General features: G+C 40.4%; 1 protein-coding gene across 2 annotated transcripts in view; it reads left to right on the forward strand.

Moving 5' to 3' along the window:
• The window catches only part of SEPSECS (Sep (O-phosphoserine) tRNA:Sec (selenocysteine) tRNA synthase), a 41,424-nt gene that overhangs the window by 14,766 nt on the left and 4,143 nt on the right, over positions 1–22,515 (forward strand). The window contains exons 6-9 of one of the 2 annotated variants that reach the window (XM_008140194.3): positions 207–309; positions 7,462–7,591; positions 7,722–7,813; positions 16,708–16,801. In XM_008140194.3, coding sequence (XP_008138416.3) covers positions 207–309; positions 7,462–7,591; positions 7,722–7,813; positions 16,708–16,801 — 419 coding nt within the window. The remainder of the gene's footprint in view (positions 1–206; positions 310–7,461; positions 7,592–7,721; positions 7,814–16,707; positions 16,802–22,515) is intronic. The other variant, XM_054729749.1, reaches the window with a different exon arrangement.

A 22,515-nucleotide genomic window follows, 5' to 3' on the forward strand; every position in this document is an offset into this window, starting at 1 on the left:
TCAACATATGTGTAACTCCATCTATTGAAAAAAATCCGCATTATTAACTGGTACACCTAGTATATGCTAAAATACTGCTGTAGAAATTTCAGTTTTGTCATCTTTTCCTCATGTGCATTAACAATAACTATTATATTAGTTTTCACACTGTAATTTATAAAAGCATAATATGAATGTGTCTTTCTATTGAATATTTATGTTTGTAGATTAGAAGAACTGGCTCTGATTTGTGCTTCTTATGGCGTTCCACATATAGTCAACAATGCTTATGGATTGCAGTCTTCAAAGTGTATGCACCTCATTCAGCAGGTAAGAGAGTTTTAAAAATATGTCAAGAAAAAAATGGATTTTAACATATATGATTAATCCTTTGTTTTTCTTGCAATCTAATATTGTAAAAACAGTTATCTAGCACCCTCTATTTTATGGAGCATTAGTGATTTGCATACAATATTCATTCAGTAAGAGTCATTTTCAGAAGTATGGGGGTAATTGTACTAATAGCTTTGATCTGAACCAACATAGAAATACTTCAGGAGCTTAGTTTTTAACTTTCTGAGTTATTCTCATTTTTCTAATATACTGGATTATGGTATTTTAAAAACTATATTGATTTAATATTAATATTTAAGGAAATCACTTTACCTTATTATCTTAGACTGGAAATGACTTTATTTATAAACATTCTATTATACTAGTGACCCAGTGCATGAAATTCATGCACCGGGGAAGGGGGGTGTCCCCTTAGCCTAGCCTGCACCCTCTCCAATTGGGGACCCCTTGAGGGATGTCCGACTGCCGTGTTGGCCCGATCCCTGACAGTCGGACATCTCTCTTGCAATCTGGGACTGCTGGCTCCTAACCGCTCAGCTGCCTGCCTGCCTGATCGCCTCTAACTGCCTATGCCTCCCTGCCTGATTGGCCCTAACCCCTCTGCCTGCCTGCCTGATCACCCTTAGCCTCTCTGCCTGCCGGTCTGATCACCCCTAACTGCCTCTGCCTGCCTGCCTGGTCATTCCTAACTGCCCTCCACTGCTGGCCTGATCTCGCCCTCAACTGCCCTCCCCTGCCGGCCTGGTTGTCCCCAATTGCCCTCTCCTGCCAGCCTGATCTTGCCCCCAACTGCCCTCTCCTATTGCCCCTAACAGCCTCTGCCTTGGCCCCCACCACCATGGCTTTGTCTGGAAGGAAGTTGGACATCCAGAAGATGTCCGGTTGACCTGGTCTAATTAGCATATTACCCTTTTAGTAGTATAGATAGATTACATAGGATAGGATTGCTTACATGCGGAGGGGCGGGGGAGCCTTTTTCATCAGGAGGAGATGCTCTTGGTAGACAAAAATACATAATCTCTATATCTGGACTGATAGCCAGCCATATGCACTATACTGCCAAACCGGTCATTAAAAAATTGAACCACTTTCTTACACCTTACCCCAAACAGCTGTTGCCCTTAAAACCCCTCCTCAGCCTCCACCTTAGGTTCTGCCTTCGAAGTTCACCCAGATTAGGTGCTGATTGGTCAGTTTCCATGCCAGTCAGTGTCAAAAGCTCCTCCTCCTAGGCAGCCATTGGCTCATCACAATTCACCCAGATTTGGTTCTGATTGGTCGGTTTCTATGCCAGTCAGCGTCTCCGGGCCTATTTCCAGGCCTGATCAGAGAGGTGGTGCTGATTAGCAGCCCCCACAGAGGCCTGGAGAGAGAGACACTGCTGCTGGCGAAGCCAGGAGAGAAAGAGAGAGGCAACAGCTGATCAACAGCTGCCACGGAGGCTGTGGATCAGACCCTGCCTCTCTCTCCCTGGGCCTCTCTCTGGGCCTGATCTGCAGCCCCCTTGGCAATCAGTGCTGGGTTGCCGCGCCCGCTGCAGCGGCAGTCGGTGCTGGGTCACCACAGCAACCCAGTACTGACTGCAGGACTGACTTTTGATCAATCGAGCCTTTGGTTGTTTTGGATGTTACTGACCCTGGGTTCTTATATATTAGGATAACTATCGAGTAAGCAAGTTTTTAAAAATTTTGACTTATCTTATTTTTATAAGCATCAACTACATCCCAATCATCTGTTTTAGATTCTTATTTTGAAAATATCCTTGTGTTTCCCATCCCCATTCAAAATAAGAGTCACAGCCATAGCCTGCGAGGCTTTGTATATTCAGGCCTCTGCAGCTCCTCTGCTTTCATTTCCTACTGCTCTCCTCTTACCCATTGTCTCACTGCACATGCCTTCTTTCCATTTCTCTGTCACATTACATGTGTGCACACCACCAGGCTTTTGCTCTTGCTCATCCCTCTCACTGGATTGCTCTTCTAGAGAGTCACATGGTTTCTTATTTCACTTTTTATTTTATATCACTGAGACCTTCTTAGACACCTTATCTAAAATAACCCCTCCCTCTCTCTTGCTAGCATTTCTACCCCCCTTTTCCTGTTTTACCATTTTCATTGATTTTTAAGGTGCACATTTTTTCACTTTATAACATCTCTGAAATTGGGATGTTTTACAATCATTGGCATCTTATAATGTTAATTGGCAGTTTTTTTCTTACCTAGTGGTATGTAAAATGTTGCTTCTTAAAATTGATGGCCTCTTGCTCTTTTTCTACATAGCACTTATTAATATTTAATAGGTTATTTTTTATTGTTAAGTTATTGATTGTATCTACTTTGAATACAACTGGAGGCTCAATGCATGAAATTCATGCAAGAGTAGGCCTTCCTCCCCCCAGCTTCCAGCACTGGCTTCCCTCTGGCACCTGGGACCTGGGCAGGCATCCGGGACCCAGGCTTCCCTCTGGCTGCCGGCAGGCACCCGGGACCTGGGCTTCCCTCGCAGCCCTGGCTTCATCCAGAAGGTCATCCAGAAATACGTCCTGTCTAATTAGTATATTATGCTTTTATTATTATAGATAATTAGGACAGTACGTGGTACATAATTGACACTCAATAACTAGTTACTAAAAAAAGGAAATGAATAAATGAAGCATTATATTTACTTACAGTGATTAATTATTCATACTGTATTAGGATGGGATAGATATTACTCCTGTAGGTATGAATTATATAATTTGTGTACATAATGATGTTAATAATCACATTTAGTTTTGAAATACATATGATTTAATGTCATGTGGACACAGGTTATTCACACATTATCTGTGGTCTTCTCCAACATGGTGGTGAATGCTCCTTAGCCCAGTAAATCTTATCTGATAATTTTTTTGTTTTTTATTAATATCATCTCTAATATAAATGTGGTTTATATGATAGTAATAGCCAATTTGCTAACTTTTTTACTCAAAGGTTGTACCAGTTAGGATATAATTGGCTGAAAGTAACAGAAATTCCCACTCAAATTAGCTTAACCAGTAAGAAAATAGATTTGTTTACGTGAGTCCAGGGGTGGAGTACACTGTAGGCACTGTATGTCAGTGTTTTGTAAGAGCTACCATTTCCTTGGAATCCTTTTCTATTATTCCTTAACTTTTTTGTTTTTGATCCTCACCCAAGGATATGTTTTAAGTGATTTGAGAGAGAGAGAGAAACATTGATCTGTTGCCTCCTGTTCTCATCTTGACCGGGGATCAAAGCCACAACCCTGGTATGTGCCCTGACCAGGAATCGAACCTGCAACTCTGAGCCACATGGCCAGGGCTTATTCTTTAACTTTTTAAGGCTTCATCACAATTCTAAACTAGATTGTATCTACTTTGAATGGTAGCAGAGGAAGGTTTTATAATTCTCAATGCTGGAAATCTTAAAATTAATTTAATTTTAGTGATTTATTTTTATTCCACCTCCCTCATTTCCCCTTCTCTCCCCTTTCCTTAATTTTTATGAGCTTCAATTCTTTTAAAAGTCAAATACATCAGCATTACTAAAAGTTTAGAAAAGTGAGGAAGTAGAAGCTTATTCATAACCCTGTTACCTTAACAAATAATCATAGTAATCTATGTATCTATTTTTTTCTTATTTTATATACATTTATTGCTCTTTATATAGTTAGTCATTGTGTACATTTAGGATTAACTTTTAAAAACAGTGAAAATATATTTAATTTTAAACTTAAACATAAACTTAGATTATCTCTACATGCCTATAAAGTTTTATAATGATAATTTTAATGGCTCCTTTACATTTACTGCAATGTTGTTTACTAACCTGGAAGTACTCTGTTTTGGTGCTCACACATATTTTTGAATACTAGAAATCTGGTGGCATATTCAATGAGATTAAGACTAAAAGAAAATGAGCTTCAGGATATAATATAAAAGTTTCTCTCATAGTTGTGAATCAAGAATACCATACTCTGTCATCACTTCTCTTCATTCATGAGATGGTTTTACTAAAATTTTAACCAGATAATAACACAATAAGATTGGTGAATAAATTTTTAAAAATGTAGCTATTTTTAAAACTTGTTGTAGATACTGTGTTAACTTCTAAAATTACCATTTATTCACGATAAAATAAAGCAGTACATAAATATTCCATTTTTCCCTAAAGTTCCCCTCAAAATAGTGATGGTGGCCCAGTTCCTTTATTTATTTTTAATTTTTTTAAATTGATTTCAGAGAGAAAGGGAGAGGGAGAGAGAGAAACATCAATGATGAGAGCGAATCATTGATTGGCTGCCTCCTGCACGCCCCCTACTGGGGATCGAGCCCACAACCTGGGCATGTGCCTTTGACCAGAATTGAACCCTGGACCCTTCAATCCGCAGGCCGATGCTCTATCCACTGAGCCACACCAGCTAGGGCGTCACAGTTCCTTTAAATCAAATAAGTACTTGGATCTTGTTGAGTACTGGTTGCTGTTTCATGCCATTCTAAAAATAAAAATTAGTTAGCTTTAATTCTTCCCAATAGTTCTCGTTAGTAATATATACTATTTACTCATTACCCACCATGTGCCAGGCATCCTGTTAGACTTTTCAAGTTTGTTAGCTTAACCTAATAATTTAAGGTGTACTTATTGTTTTCATTCTACAAATGAAGAAGCAAACTCAGCTGGATTTAGTGACTTGCCCAAGATCCGAAGCTTTTATTTTGCTCTAAAAGACAAAGTACTAAAACTGCAAATACTTTCTTGGGAAGCATGTATTACAATAATGAGGCAACCAGTGAAGCAAGAGCTATAACTAAAATGTGTCAGGATTCTCTTTTTTTAAGGGGCAGTGTCCCCAAATGACTTAATGCTGAGTATACAGAACATTCTGTATGCACAGGTAGTCCCCAGGAAGTTAGCTTTGCAGAACCTATGCTTATGATTATATATTGAACTGACTAATTTAGGATACTCAAGGAATACGGATGTTAAGACAACTTAATGGAGGGTGGGGGATATAGTAGAATTACAAAAATACATATAATTAATTCAGACATTTAGAGTCCGAGTGAATTTATAAAGATCCAAAGTGTAGGAAGCAGCAACTTTACATGTTAAGAATTTGAGAGAAGTAGGTCTTATACTACTTATTCACGGACCTAATTGTCAGTTCATTCAACAGATATTTACAGGGTTCCCACTGATGTGACTGGCAACAGGATAGGTGCTAGGGATGCAGTAGTGAGTTTACAACAAAATCGCATCCGCATGGAGCAGAAGCAGACAGTAAACAATAAGTATGACAGTCTTGGTTAATGCCCTCATCTTTTGGGGGGTGGTGGTGTCAGTAGATGGAGTGATCCAGGATCCTCTCCTGGAATCAGGCAGTTGGGAATCTGCGTATGTGGAGGACCAACTTCAGTTATTCTCTGCACTCAGTACCCCTATTCCCCACATTGTTCAAGAGTCAGCGGTTAGTATTATTCACTGATGCTATCCCCAGAACCTAGAACAATGTTTGGGAAATGTTAAGTGCCCACATATTTGTTCTATGAATAAATGAGTAAATGGATGAAACGATAAATGGCAACTCTTTACTTCTTAGAACATATTTCTGTGTTTCCTAATCTATTTAATTGCTTCCATCCTTCAAATCTTTTTTCCTGCTCTTTGATAATGGAGCATGAGGTCTATGTACCCTTCCTGGGGTTAGGTCCAGCCTGTCTTTCCTTGCCTCAGGGTCTGCTGCCCTTTCAGGGCTTTCTGTGTTTACTGGTGAAGGGCCTTAGCAAATTCTGGCGCACTGATTGTTCTTGGTAATTCTGCTCCCAATTGAGGTTCATGTTTCTCCCAGGATGCCTTGGACAGTAGTACTTAAATGTTCATAAAAGGCAACTGTAACTTCCACTTAGTTTTATGTACTATTATTTTGCATGTTTTTCAGTTATTCTATTAGTCTTACATGCTTCTGTTTTCCTGTGATGTGAGATTTTCTCTGATCACAGTTTATGAGGAATTAGAAGAGTAATGGGAAGGTGGAGACTTAATCATGTGATAGCCTGCAGCCTTTGCAGCTTCTCCCTGTTGCCTGGATCTGGTCTTGAGATTAGACCAGCTCTCTGCTGCTTCCATTCTTTCTGAGATATGGACGTGGAGAGAAAGTGTGAAGCTGAAGGTCAAAGGCGGTTATATTAATAGAAATGTAGATTCTGAATACAGATTGAAAATCTGTCCCCACAGATAAAGCAAATAAACCATCTTAGTTGAAATTTAGATAGTATCTCTATTTTTAAGAGGAGAAAATTGAAGCACATTAGACAGAAGGTCATAGACTGTGTTGGATGGGGACTGTGTTGGTTTTATATTTCTGGTAAGTAAGTATTCAATTTTTCACCAGAATATTAGATTTTCACTTGAAGTTCATTTGCAGTGGAATGAGATCATCTAAGATGATAACATTAGGAATCATGAGTTAATGTAGAAACATTGCCAAGAGTATACAAAAAAAAAATTCCATTAAGTGATGTTAAAAATAAAAATTTCTTTTTCTCTTTTGTTATCTGAGTGGTGGTAGGAGCAGAATTATTGCTTGGAGTGATCATGCAGTTAGTAGGTTATCCAAGGATCAAAGAGGCACTTCAGTGTGTAGCTAATTGATTGGCAGCGTGGGTGGCTGCAGTCCATTAGATTATGGTGGCCACTCTCAACCTCCCAGAGGGTGCTTACAATTACTTAATAGTTTTAAGGCCCACTGATGACATTTATTGCCTAATAGAAGATCAGAGATGAGAGGCACAGTGGAATCCACACTCTAATACCCAATTTTAAGGTGAAAAAGCTCAGTTTCAATGTAGTTTCTACCTGAACTAATATTGAAACCCTGCCTTTCTCACAGTGTTGTTGTGAAGATTCAATGATTTTTGTGTGAAAGCAGGTTGTAAACTATAAAGTGCTCTTACACATATAAGGCGGAGCATTAAAAAACTCAGTTTAATACTTAAAAATATACTACTGGCACTTTTGCAAATAAATTGTTTATTTTCTGCATTACTTTAATGGTATTTATTTATTAATAGCTACTGTTGTCTCTTCTAGAAATTAATATGTAATAATACATGTTATTTCATTCTAGGGGGCTCGGGTTGGAAGAATAGATGCTTTCGTTCAGAGCTTGGACAAAAATTTTATGGTTCCAGTAGGTGGCGCTATAATTGCTGGCTTTAATGATTTCTTCATTCAGGAAATCAGCAAGATGTATCCAGGTAAATAAATTAGTTGCTCTTCAGAAAAAGTACCTAATAAACAAAAATCCATTTGTACATAGACTACTATAATAAATCTGAATTTCCAAAGCTTTTTTACTCTCCTGAGTGTAACTTGTTCTTATTTCAGGAAGAGCTTCAGCTTCACCTTCTTTAGATGTCCTTATTACTTTATTATCACTTGGATCAAATGGCTATAAGAAACTATTAAAAGAAAGAAAGGTAAGCTTTTCCTTTTAGCTATAAAATAATACTCCTGACTAGGATGGCACTCCAAATCATTGGTGTTTTTGCCTATTGGTTTATCACTTTGGATAATAGATATCTAGTATAGTCCTACAGGATATACTTGATCTGGAACTACCATATGTGGTTTGCAATTAGTCATTGTCTTCCTGTTTATCTAGATACTTTGCGGAATCTTGGACAGGTGATTTTGCTTTTTTTATTTGTCTTGAGAAACTCCTACATCAGGGATTCTTATTAGTTCAGTAAAATTCAGTTCATTTATCATTTAGATAGAGGTTCTTGAAAGACAAATGGAAAAGGCTTTTCTTTTTAGTTTTTGGAAGCCTGGAGACTTGTTTAGGCATGAGACATCAGTCAAAGAAGGAAGAACCAGGTCAGAAGTTGGCCAGTTTCTCATTCTAAAATAATAAATTTATCCCTTGCCATTATTGGAATGTTGAACTCATTGTTTATATTGACTTTGAAAAGAAAAGTGACATTTGTGCTTGAAAACTGGGCTTTGTCTCTAACACTAAAAACTAGCTTAATTCAGGACTGCTCCAAAATGTAGACAGAGACAGTATTTGCAGGGTGAGTCAGACTAAGATGATTCATTCATCTCTCTTCTGGGAGAACTAGAGGTCTCTGATGCAATGTTGGTGTCTGTATAACTTTTTAGTACTTAGTAGCAATTATAGCACCTTGGATTTTCTAATAATACTTGACATATTTTTAAATATTTTTATCTATATTATCAGATAAATCCTCTCAACAGCTTTATGAATATGATAAGTTATAAAGTTTTTGTGCCCTATTTTATCCTAGTTCCCCTACCCCACTTATTCAGTCTATAGGAAAGTAATTATTTACTTGTGAGGATATCTCTTAAAATTTACATGAATAGGAAAATATGCTAAGTATCATTAGTCATTAGGGAAATGCAAATTAAATCCACAGTGAGATACCACTACGTACACACCTATTAAAAGGGCTACTATTAAAAACAACAACAGCTACCTGACACTATTAAATCTTGGCCGAGATCTCAAGCAAGTAGAACTCAGACATTGCTGATGGTACAGCAACTTTGGAAAACACTCTTTCAGTTTCTTATAAAGTTTAACATTCACTTATCATGTAAACTAACCATCCTACCTCTTACTGCTTACTCAAGAGAAATGAGAATTTATGCCTGTACAAAAATCTAGACATCAATGTTTATAATGATTTTATTCTTAATTGCCCAAACCTGGAAATAACTCAAATGCCCATCATCTGGTGTATAAACAAACTGTGGTACATACATACACAGCAATAAAAAGGAACAGACTTACTAATATATTCAACAGCATAATGATTCTCAAATGCTGCACTGTGCTAAATGAAATAAATCAAACTCAAAAGTTCTGCATTTTTAAAAATCTTTAAAAAAATTTTTTTAAAGTTCTCCATATTTTTTGTATGGTTTCATTTATATGCCATGCTGGAAAAGGCAAAAAATATCAGGACAGAAAAAAGATGAATGGATGCCAGTGACTTAGGTTGGGGAAGGGAACTATTGTGACAAATTGTGGAAGTAGTTTCATGACTGTTAATATGTTTTTCAAAATTAATAGAAGTGGACACCTGAAAAGTGGACATTTGAAATTTTACTGTATGTAAATTATACCTTGATAAACCTGAGGAAAAAAATTTTAAATGATTAGAATAGAACTCCAGTTTGATAAACTCCTTAAAGTAATCATCATGGCCATAGATTGTAGTAGCCAAGAGAAGACCTCAAAATCTTCAAGGAACCTTTTTCAAAGGACAGATGAAGCTTTTGTTTGTAGGTGAGGTAAACTGTCACCTCAAAGTTTAGTTGTATCAGATACCAGTGGGTCTTAGCTCTTTCCTAAATAGTTGTTTCACTATGAAAAAGGTACTTGAATTCGCAGATTTTATTTTCTTGTTTGTGAAAGAATCAACTATTTCAGACCACTTCTGGTTTTAAAAGACTGTAAATATTTTTTAAATTAAAATAGTTATTTCCTGGGCCATGGCATTATAATTATGGTAATTGGCATATAATTTAGTAATCAAGTACAAGTCACATTGGTAATTTATAAATCAAACATTTTGTAAGGTTGAACAATTTAAGATGATGGTCTCTTCAATTTCATGGTACCTCATACCCATTTCTACCCCTATTAGATGTCAAGATGCAGCTCTCTTTGTAACACCCAGAACTTTGTTCTTTTCTTTTTCTTCTAATATATTTTATTGATTTTTCACAGAGGGGAAGGGAGAGGGATAGAGAGTTAGAAACATTGATGAGAGAGAAACATCAATCAGCTGCCTTTTGCATACCCCATACTGGGGATGTGCCTGCAACCAAGGTACATGCCCTTGACCAGAATCGAACCTGGGACCCTTAAGTCCACAGGCTGACGATCTATCCAATGAGCCAGACCGGTTAGGGCTGTTCTTTTCTTTTTATCTAGATAGAGTAGAGTGGAATAAACAGGGAGAGAATAAGAATAGGATTATAACTACTGGGTATTAGCACGAGTCTATAGGGGTCCTGCTAGCTAAAGTTAGTTATTTTAACCTGAAACCTCTTTTAGGCTAAGGGAAAAGTAGATGGATGGGGAAAACATTTTTATGAATGTATGCTGTATTCCAGAAACTCTGCTAGGTTTATTATATTCATTATTTCATATTACTCAGTAAGTTTCTCAGGTAGGCATTATTCCCATTTTACAGAAAAGTTAAGTACTTACTCAGGGACCACATGTAAGTGCCAGAACTGCCATTGAAACTCAGGTTAGTGTGGTGCTAAAGTCTCTACTTGCTGTCTGATCACTCTGCTCTCACTGCGTCCAGTATCAGGGGAGTGTTTGCCTGCTCTGTACTAGGCACTTGAGCCATAAAAACGATGATCTTGTGACTGCCCCTTTCTTATCTAGTGGAGGTATGTAAAACCCCAAAGGCTCTATTCTGTGTTAATTGGTTTTATTTAAAATTCTTTAATAGAGACTTAGAATACAGATTATCTGCAGTAGTAGCCTTTTAGTATTAGAATGCTCATTTGAGAACTCTGTCACTGTAAGTGAATAAAATTGTTCTTTACAACTTCATTCAACAGGCAAATCTTTTCATTGAAAAATGTCGATGTCTTCCATAAACCATAATTACATATATGTAGCATAAATATTGTTTTTTTATTGGATTTGTTGCAGAAGTAAGAGCCTCTATTGTTTAAATGGACTTGCTTTTGAACTGTGAAAATTTAATCGTGATAGTTTATTGGTTCAGCTCTGGAGAAGCTGAGGCAAAGCTATTTTGTTCCAGCCAGAGCTATTTATATACCATCACCGAGAGCTCCTTTTTATATTATTGGTGTTATTGCATACTAAAAAAAGGAGTGTTAAAAGAAAACTTGGAATTTTTTTATTCTGTGCCCTTATTCACCACAATGATATTTTTAGAGGGTATTTCATCTAGTATATTTTTTCAGAAAAGGCTTTATCTTTCTCACAGTAGAGGCAGACAAGAACTCAGCTTGAAGCCATTCCTTCTCAGCCGTCTCTTTTGAAGGGTGAAAGGATCAGAGACAGTGGCACTATGCGTGTGAATTGAGCCTCTTTGCCCTCAGCCCCTTCTGGATCAACACAGCTGCTTCATTGACGGGAGAAATGACCAGGAATTTAACTGAAGCAGCCTTTAAGGGAAGGGGTTAAATTTAAGAGACTGTTTCTTTGAATTTCTCTAAGCAAACAGAAAGATCAGTCTTACAAGTTTATCCTCACCTGTTTTGCTGGAGAAGGCCATTATTCTGCTTCGCTTTCCTTTTAGAAGAGTGCCTTGTTGACAGGTCAGGCAGGTAATCATGGTTGCAAATGTCTGCTGAATTGGACAAGTGCAGAAGAGGATTGCAGCGAATGGCTGCTCCAGGGGCTGGAATTTGTTAGTTGACACTCGGAGGACAAACTACATTATAAAAGAACATCAGACATCTAGGCCAAACAATGTTCTATAACAAAGCTGGGTTTGGAAACATTAGAAGTTCTGCAGCCCTAAAGTGGAGTGGTTGAATCTCAACAAAAGCATGTGGCCTGTTTGTGGGGCCACAACAGAAGAGTTTGAAAGCTGTACTTTAGCCTGGGATGCAAAGACTGCCGAGTGTGCCTGGATTCTTTAATTTGGCCACAATCATAGAGACACATTGCATTGTACTGTTATCTTCAAATATGGACATCTTTGCATGGATATGTACCTACAGCCTGTTGTCCATCCATCCTTTCATGTTACAGGTGAAAGATTAGACTATTTGTTTTCCTTTTGATGTATTACCCACCTTATGAGGCATACTATAGTAATATGCAAAGTTCTATTTATATCTTAAGCTGAACATGAAACAGTATGTTTTAAAAAACATGATTACGTAAGACCTTTTTCATTAAAATTTAGTGAATTATGCACAACTTTGGGTTATGGGGAGTTATAGGCAGAATGTTGGGCTTCATGACTGCAAATCAGTTTACAAAAGGCCATAGGAAAGGTAATGCTTAATATAATTCAACTTCCTCTCCATTAACATCTTGAACTATGGTGTAAAGTTTTGTATTTTTATTCTGAAAATATAGCTGACATTAGCATTCAGGTATACAGCTCAGTTTATCTGTAGTGAAGAGTCTTTTAAAATTAGGTTAAATACAGCAAAAATGACATAGAAAATCAATAATATTTCATTTCTTTTAAGTACAATCTCTCTATATATATTTGCTTGGGGTGCTAATAAATTTCTCCCTTTACAGAAGTATTTTATAATAAATGTCAGTTATAGATTTAACTGTAGCTAAAAAAAAAAAAAAAAAAAAAGGCAAGCAGGTTCTTTAGTGCCTTTAATATATCAGGTAAAAAACTGCTTAGCTAAGTATTAGTGTAGGAAATAGTGGTACAGTCTCCTAAACGATCTATTTAAAGTTAGTGATATTAATGGGAGAACATTTAGGACCTTAATGTGTGGAATATTGTAGGATTCAGTATATTGTGCTTTCAGATAACTTAAGCCTATTTGCTTATTGGATTACCTCATAACCCTTTACACAGAATAGAGATACTATAAATATTTGCAGATGAATGTGAACTTGATTCATAAATATTTTCTTTTTTTTCTGATTACTCCCATAGTAGTGATATCAGATTTAGTTACCTTAGTATTATGCTTACTGTTTAAAGATTTTTATCCTAATGTTAGCTGCAGTTAAAACTGAGTTTTAGTGGTATTAGCAAGTGATTGATAGAACTAATTTAGTTAAAACTGATGTGTTAAAGTGTTTGTTAAAGTATTTTCCCAATTGAACATTGGGAAAAATCTCAGTTTTTTAATTAACATGTATGCAGTATTAAGTTTAAAAGCACCACTAGGGGTGTTACTTAGGAAACATTTCCTCTCTTTTTAGAAGTAGCTAACTACAAATTAAGTACAGTTGATTCTTGAACAATATGGGGATTGGGGTGCCAACACCCTGTGCAATCAAAAACCCATGTATAACTTTTGATTCCCCTAAAACTTAACTACAGTGGGCTGTTGGTATCGGTGGGTGATTGGATCTGTGGGTGATTGGTTCTAGAACCCCTCGCCTCATATCAAAATCTGCAGATGCCCAAGTCCCTACCTATATATAAGGGCGTAGAGCAATGTATACAGTAGGCCCTCCTTATCCACAGATTCCGAACCATGGATCGAAATACTTTTTTCGACTTGTAGTTGGTTTAATTGTGGATGTGAACTTGCGATACAGAGGGCCAACTGTATTTATTGAAAATAATTTGCATGTAAGTAGCTTTGTAGAGTTCAAATCTGTGTTGTTCAAGGGTCAGCTGTGCTCTATAAGTGTGACCACATTGGTGATTATTTTGGCAGCCATAGTAGGTAGAATAATATTTTAAATTGGTGTTCAATTCTAAAATGTGTTTGTTTTTTGTTTCTATTGGGGGTGCGGAATGTAGGAGTCTGTGAAAGGTATTTCTGGACTCTCAGATTTATTTCTGCTAAGAGTTTGATTTATAAGAGAGTAAGAGAGACAGGTGAAGATTAAGACTTTGTCGTATAATAGAGATGAAAAAATCAATACATTAAAACGTGACTTTTTTAAACACTGGTGTGGTGCTGAAAGATTGTGAATTGTTTCAGTTGCTGAAAAACTCTTAACTTCTTCTATTTTATTGTTTCACCTTCTGAAGCGAATATTGAAACTAGTTTAAGAAGGAGGGGTCAGAAATTTTTATATGTCTAAGAAAAGATACCTACCACGAGTGTGGTGATGGCCAGAGGGGAGGAAGTGGGTGAAGGGGGAGGGAATGAAAACATCTGTAACAGGGTCAACAATAAAAATTAAGTAAAAAAAAAAAAGATACCTATCACAACTTTTTTTTTCTGTTTCTGGTGATAACATTTGTCTCCTTAAATATTTCTCTACACGCTCAATAGATATGACAAATGTGGATGTTAACTTTTTAAATATAAAAGAGTCAATTTCTTTTCATGATCTAAGATTTCATATTTTTTACATGCTGAGATTGATCTTATACCCTAAAAATTCAAGAACAACAATTAGCCAAAAATAAATTTCAGGTCAGAATATAAAATATACTGTGTCAACATTGTTTTGTGGTCTTTAGTAGATTCATTAATCCTATATAATAAAGAGGTAATATGCAAATTGACCTGCACATCCTCACACAAGATGGCCGCCCCCATGTGGTCACAAGATGGCTGTGCCCATGTCATTGCAAGATGGCTGCCCCAATGTTGTCAAAAGATGGCCACCACAAGATGGCCGGCAGGGGACGGCAGTTGGGGGCAAACAGGCCAGCAGGGGAGGGCAGTTAGGGGCGATTGGGCTGACAGGGGAGGGCAGTTGGGGGTGACTGGGTCGGCAGGGGAGGGCAGTTGGGGGGACTGGGCCTGCAGGGGAGGGCAGTTAGGAGCGACCAGGCTGGCAGGGTAGGGCAGTTAGGGGCAACCAGGCTGGCAGGGAAGGGCAGTTAGGGATGACCAGGCTAGCAGGGGAGTGGTTAGGGGACAATCAGGCTGGCAGGCAGAAGCAGTTAAGGGCAATCAGGCAGGCAAGCAGGCGAGCGGTTGGGAGCCAACAGTCCTGGATTGTGAGAGGAGTGTCTGACTGCCGATCCCTCAGGGATCAGGCCTAAATCGGCAGTCGGATATCCCCCGAGAGGTCCTAGATTGGAGAGGGTGCAGGCTGGGCTGAGGGACATCCTCCTCCCTCCAGTGCATGAATTTTGTGCACCGGGCCTCTAGTAATTTATAGACTTGGTAGAAATTTTTCTCTTCTCTTAATCTTTGCTTAACCAAGGATGGAGTTAGTCGTCTGTGTGCTTTAAACATAAAAAAGTTATTCTGAGTCCCAGTGTGGGATCAGACTCTGCAACCCTTACCTTACAGAAAATGGAAGCAGCTTTTGTGACCTGTGAAATTAGAGAAGTATCATTTTCTGCCGTCTTCACATCAGGGTACTCTATTGGTCTGGGGCTATTAGTTGCATCTTTAGACTTTATAGGTTTTGACTTTGGCTGGAGGAGGTCAGTGCAAATGGGTTGTTCGGGAGCAGACTTTTGTGGACAGATTTTCATTTCAAGACTTTGGAAAGGGCTTACTAGGAGAAAAAAGTATAATTTTAGGTCAAACAATTGCCAATTTAATATTTATATGTAACTTGGTTTAACTCCCACTTCTTACATGTGCACATGAAATTTTGTACTTATAAAATATTTTTACTTTATTTTCTACTATTAGCTGTGCATTGTTCTCTAGAGTAGGATCATGAATATAATATTAAGTTTTTAGTTGCTCTATTTTTAAATTGAGTTGAGAGAATTGTTAATATTAAGTTTATATGATTTAAAAGAAATTCATTTTTAAACTACCTCTTCCTAAGTTACTTACATTCTAAAAGCTTGGCACATTTTTCTTGGTGTTGAGGAAATAGTGGTGAAGAAGTCAGAGTCCTTCCTTTCAAGGAGTTTTTCTATTCTAGTAAATTGTCATAAGCAGTATTTGTTTAGGCAAATACATGAGATAATTTCAGATTGTGATAAGTAATGGTGTTGGAATGAGATTGAGAGTTGAGAATGGACAGAGTCGTTGAGCAGCTTTTAAGGGGAAGTAATAAAGGAAGGTCTCCTTAGTCTGTTTCTAAAGGGACCACTCATGGAATGACTGGAGAAGAGCTCCTGAGTCCAGGGGAAGCAGGCATGAAGGTTCTGACACTAGAATGAGCTTGGCATGTTCAGCTGTTGGAAAGGAGCTGATGTGGCTGGCACTGTAGTAAGTGGCACAGTAGTAAGTTGCTGAGTTGTGCTTGTTGGCTGAGCCAGATCGTTCAGGGCCTTCTGGGTGAAGAGTTTGTATTTTTATACTTCCAGGAGGTAGTCATTGGGAGGGACATGGTCTGAGTTACGCTTTTGAAAGACCATTCTGTGTGTAGAACAGATTGTCGAGGGGCTGGAAAGGCGGCAGGGAAATCATTTAGAATGTATTGTTGTGGTCCAGGGCAGAGATAGACAGCTACTTGGACCAGAGCAGGAGCCCTGGAGGTTCTGAAAAGAGGATGAATTTGTGACGGATACATGATAGCCCCAAAGCAGGAAATGTGCTGGTTCATCGTCTTCTTTACCTAAATCCTGTGGTTTCTGATAATTGTGGCAGCTTTGAATTTCACTATAGTGCAGCAAAGTAAAGAATTGCTCCTAGGGCACATGAATGAGTTTAATTTAATTTATATCACAAACTTGACACCAGTCAGATTTTGTCTTATTAAATTTGGCAAGTTTCAATACATACTTATTTGATTTTCAACTGTAACATTTTCTTATTGCAGGAAATGTTTTCATATTTGTCCATCCAACTAAAGAAGCTGGCAGAAGCCTACGATGAAAGACTGTTGCATACACCTCACAATCCCATATCTTTAGGTAATTTTTTTCCTTTAAAAGGAAAATCAGCACTTCTGAACCATCCCCAGCAGGAAGCTGGTATTTCTAGAATGAGTATGAATTCCTTCTGGTCACAATGATATTTCTAAATTTATTACAGTATTAATTTGTAAATTGAAAAGGTTTAGTTAGCCTTTGGAAATGCTTTAATGTATTTCTAAGATTAAAACCCCCCCACTATATTCTGAAAGAATCCAAGTCAATATTAAGTATTATAGCTAATAGTCAGAAAATAATACTTTAACTCCTGCTTCTAATGAAAATCATTTGGCTGCTAGTAAGGACTCAATATAAATATTAAAAAACATTTGTCAGTTAACAAACACCATAATATTAGAAGTTAAAGCTATTCTTATATTGTTTTATTGCTATTATTGTTTGTTTTCTTGAGCATCTCTGTGTTAGAGAATTCTGCATTTATGATAATTTCCTTTGTATAGGGGCTATGATTTTTATTATGTAGACAAGAACTGCTGAACGGCATAATATAAATGTTGACTTTTATGCATTTAAGTAACTTTTAAGCTTCATTATATTTCTTTTACTTTGTGAATATGTGCAGTGTAATATGCTTCATATTTCAGGCATATCTGAGGAAAGTTAGTAAATAGTCATTTGTAACTTAAACCTTTTTCAGGAATGGCTTCCATGGAGAAATATTTGGCCCAGCCAGTCCTTTGTTGGTTTATAATTTATGTAGATGCTATAGAAGGTGATGTGGTATAATTTGAATCCCAATTCTGCCATGTACTAGCCCCTAACTTGCTTTCGCCATCTATAAAATAGAGATAATAATCCTCACATGCAGAATTATTAAAGAACTAGAGGCCTGTTGCATGATATTTGTGCAAGAATAGGCCTTCCTTCCCCTGGCTTTCCTCCCGGCTGCCCGGGAGCCTGCAAGTCCTCGCACCCAGCCGGAGCATTGCTCCTGTAACTCCCTCCATCACCGCCTCTTCCCATCATAGCAGGCATCCAGCCCCTTCCTGCCGCTCCATGCTTGCATATGCAAATTAACCCACCATATTTGTTGGGTTAATTTGCATACTCACTCCTGATTGGCTGTGGGTTTTGCGGAGGTATGGTCAGTTTACATGTTTGTCTATTATGAGGTAAGCCTAGAGGCCCGGTGCACGAAATTCGTGCATGGGGGGGGTGTCCCTCAGCCCAGCCTGCACCTGCTCCAATCTGGGACCTCTAGAGGGATGTCCGACTGCTCGGTTAGGCCCGATCCCTAGGTAGGATCAGGCCTAAATGGGCAGTCGGACATCCCTCTCACAATCCAGGACTGCTGGCTCCCAACTGCTTGCCTGCCTGCCTTCCTGATTGTCCCTAAATGCTTCTGCCTGCCAGCCTGATCACCCCCTAACCACTCCCTTGCCAGCCTGATTGATGCCTAACTGCTCTTCTGCCAGCCTGTTTGCCCCTAACTGCCCTCCCCTGTGCAGGCCTGGTCACCCCTAACTACCCTCCCCTGCAGGTCTGGTCACCCCTAAGTGCCCTCCCCTGCAGACCTGGTCTCTTCAACTGCTCTCTCCTGCAGGCCTGGGTCCCCCCCAACTGCTCTTCTCTGAAGGCCCGGTTGCCCCCAACTTCTCTCCTCTGCCGGCATGATCACTCCTAACTGCCCTCCCTTGCAGGCTTGATCGCCCCCAACTGCCCTCCCTTGCAGGCCTGGTCCCTCCCAACTGTCCTCCTCTGCTGGCCTGATCGCCCACAGCTGCCCTCCCTTGCATACCTGGTCCCTCCCGACTGCCCTCCCCTGCTGGCCATCTTGTGGTGGCCATCTTGTGTCCACATGGGGTCAGTCATCTTTGACCACATGGGGGCAGCCATCTTGTGTGTTGGAGTAATGGTCAATTTGCATATTATTCTTTTATTAGATAGGAGGATTAGATAGGATAGAGGCCTGGTGCACGGGTGGGGGCTGACTGGTTTGCCCTGAAGGGTGTCCTGGATTAGGGTGGGGGTTCCCTTGGGGTGTGGGGTGGCCTGGGTGAGGGGCCTGTGGTGGTTTGCAGGCCAGCCACGCCCCCCCGGCGACCCAAGCGGAGGCCCTGTTATCTGGGATTTATTTATCTTCTATAATTGAAACTTTGTAGCCTTGAGCAGAGCCAAGCCTCCTGCTCGCTCTGTGGCTGCAGCCATTTTTGTTGGGATTTGTTTATCTTCTATCATTGAAACTTTGTAGCCTTAAGCGGAGGCCAAGGCAGGCCAGGGTAGGCGGAAAGCTTGGCTTTCTCCATTGCCAGGGAAACCCAAGCCTCCTGATCTCTCCATGTCTGCAACCATCTTGGTTGGGTTAATTTGTATACCTGCTCCTGATTGGCTGGTGGGCATGGCTTGTAGGTGTAGCGGAGGTATGGTCAATTTGCATATTACTTTTTATTAGATAGGACTAGAGGCCCGGTGCACTGGGGGTGGGATGGTGTCCCTCAGCCCAACCTGTATCCTCTCCAATCTGGGACCCTTCAGGGATATTCAACTGCCTGTTTAAGCCCAATCCCTGTGGATCCTAACTGCCCTCCCCTGACAACCCGGTCACCCCCAAATGTCCTTCCCTGCATATTCCCTCCTTATTAGGTAGGGTTTTTTCTTTAACATATTGGACAGCCCTAACTGGTTTGGCTAGGTGGATGGAGCATTGGCCTGCAGACTCAAGGGTTCCAGGTTCAATTCTGGTCAAGAGCATGTACCTTGGTTGGGGGCACATACCCAGTGGGGAGTGTGCAGGAGGCAGCTGATCGATGTTTCTCTCTCATAGATGTTTCTAGCTCTCTATCCCTTTCCTTTCCTCTCCGTAAAAAGTCAATAAAATTTATTTTTAAAAAAAAGATACATTTAAGATTCCTCCATATCTGCCTGGCTGGTGTGACTCAGTGGTTGAGACCCCAGGCTGCCACAGCTGGGAGGGGATGGTGCCGTGGGGGTGCGTGCCCCTCCCAGGCTGAGACCCCAGCCCAGGCTGCCTCCGCTGGCAGGGGATCGCTCCATGGGGGTGCGCGCCCCTCCCAGGCTGAGACCCCAGCCCAGGCTGCCACTGCTGGCGGGATTGCACCGTGGGGGTGCGCGCCCCTCCCAGGTTGAGACCCCAGGCTGCCTCCGCTGGCAGGGGATCGCACTGTGGGGTTGTGCGCCCCTCCCAGGCTGAGACTCCAGGCTGCCGCCGCTGACGGGATCACGCCGTGGGGGTGCACGCCCCTGCCAGGCTGAGACCCCAGGCTGCCACCGCTGACGGGATCACGCCATGGGGGTGTGCGCCCCTGCCAGGCTGAGACCCCAGCACAGGCAGGGTATCACGCTGTGGGGATGCATGCCAGGCTGAGACCCCAGTCTGCCGCTGCTGGGAGGGGATCGGCCTGTGGGGAGTGAATTTTTTTTTTTTTTTTTATAAAGGGTCAGAAGGGCCTCTGGGCAGCATTCCACCAGGCTGCTTACTCTGCAGGCTCTCAGCGGCAGCCCTCCCTGAGACTGGGGGACTCCAACAGGGCTGAGAGGACTAGGCGCCTCCATCTTGTGGCTATGGGCACTGCCATTTTTGTCGTGGAGTGATGGTTAATTTGCATATCACTCTTTTATTAGATAGTATAGTTGAGATTATATTTGTAAACTACCTAGTATGGTTAAGTCCATCCTTAGGAATTGGTACCTAGTATCAGTGATTGGTGGTATGCATAGAGTGCAGTTTACTCACATAATCTCAGAAAGATAATTTTCACTTTTATATGCAGAAGTTGATCTTATTTAGTGTTTTATATGTACTGAAATATATCCCACTTTCTCATTTTACAAGTTCTTAAAACATGGTTGAATTTGACTAAACTGCCATATTGATCATGTCATAGTTTCATCTGTTTAATTGGAAAATTCACTCTTTAGAGAGGTGATATGGAAATTCTGTCTGATTCTGAGTATGTTAATTTATATTAATGTATTTTTGTCTGACATGCAAGCAAATCCTTACTATAATTTATTAAGTGCATGCCAATCATGCCACTTGACAATGAATACAAAGTAATGTCTCTGTGAAATAAACTAGTTACAAAGAGACCAATACTGAGTGATTTCATTTATACGAGGTACTTAGAGCAGTTAAAATCATAGAGACAGGAAGTATAATGGTGGTTGCAGCAGCTCAGGGAAGGGAGAATTGGGAGTTATTTTTTAACTAGAGGCCCGGTGCACGAAATTCGTGCCCTGGGGGGGTGGGGGGGTGTGCCCCTCAGCCCAATCTGCACCCTCTTCAATCTGGGACCCCTCAGGGGATGTCCAACTTCCAGCAGTCGGACATCCCTCTCACAATCCGGAACCGCTGGCTCCTAACCACTCACCTGCCTGCCTGCCTGATTATCCCTAACCCCACTGCCTGCCTGCCTGCTCGCCCCTACCTTGATCTCCTGCCAGCCTGATTGCCCCTACCTTGCCCTCCCCTATCAGCCTGATCATCCCAAACTGCCTGTGCCTTGGCCCCCAGTCTGGCCTCCCTCTGGAGGCACCACCCCCATAACCCCAATGCTGCTGCCACTGCAGCTGGTTATGGCTGCCTGAGCCTTGGCCTTTGTAGCCACTGCGGCTTTGTCTGGAAAGATGTCCAGAAGACAACCACTCTAATTAGCATATTACCCTTTTATTAGTATAGATTTGGGGACCATTACAACCACGCAGAACTTGAAGAAAACCCATGGCCCTTGTCAGTTTGGCTTAATGGAGAGAGCATCGGCCTGTGGACTGAAGAGTCCAGGTTTGATTCTGATCAGGGGCACACATGCCTGGGTTTCGGGCTCAACCCCCAGTAGGGGGCCTGTGGGCGGCAGCTGATCAGTGATTCTTTTTTTTTTTTAATATATTTTATTGATTTTTCACAGAGAGGAAGGGAGAGGGATAGAGAGCTAGAAACATCGATGAGAGAGAAACATCGACCAGCTGCTTCCTGCACACCCCCCACCGGGATATGTGCCAGCAACCAATGTACATGCCCTTAACCGGAATCGAACCTGGGACCTTCCAGTCCGCAGACCGACGCTCTATCCACTGAGCCAAACCGGTTTCGGCTGATCAGTGATTCTTATCATTGATGTTTCTATCTCTCTCTCCCTCTCCCTTTCTGAAATTTTAAAAAAATATATTTTTTAAAGAAAACACATGATCTTCACTTTGGGCTTTGTCATCTTACAATATCCTTTGTGCAGTGTTTTAACTTCCCTCAACTTTCCTTTACCCACCTTTAAAGTGCAATCTATTTTGGGGAAGATGATCAGGAAAGTGATTCCAATGGGTAGAAGTTTTTTTTTGGAGGGGATGGGTCATGAAGACATTTAAAAATTGAGCATGGTGATGGTTGTACCACTCTGAATTTACTTTAAAAAACCAGTTCATTGTACACTTTAGGTGACATGTACAGTATATGGGTTATATCTCAACAAAGCTGTTCTTTTATTTCTTTTTAAATAAAGACCAGTCTTATAATCAATTGCAGATGTTTTCATAGGCCCCTCAAGATTTGCTCACCATGTCCCAAATCACGGCTGTGATTCCCAGTTGCCTCCAGTCCTGGTGGATCTGGATGGTGTGGTTTGCAAAGGAGAAGGTGGCAAGAGGCTTATGGAATTTCGGCAACCCCATTCCCCCGGTCTCCTCATAGGGCACGAGGGCCATTCCCACTGTGCCAGCTCTGCTCCCTTTAACCTGTTGGG

The sequence above is a fragment of the Eptesicus fuscus genome, chromosome 2 (assembly GCF_027574615.1).
Source record: "Eptesicus fuscus isolate TK198812 chromosome 2, DD_ASM_mEF_20220401, whole genome shotgun sequence".
Lineage (NCBI taxonomy): Eukaryota > Metazoa > Chordata > Mammalia > Chiroptera > Vespertilionidae > Eptesicus > Eptesicus fuscus.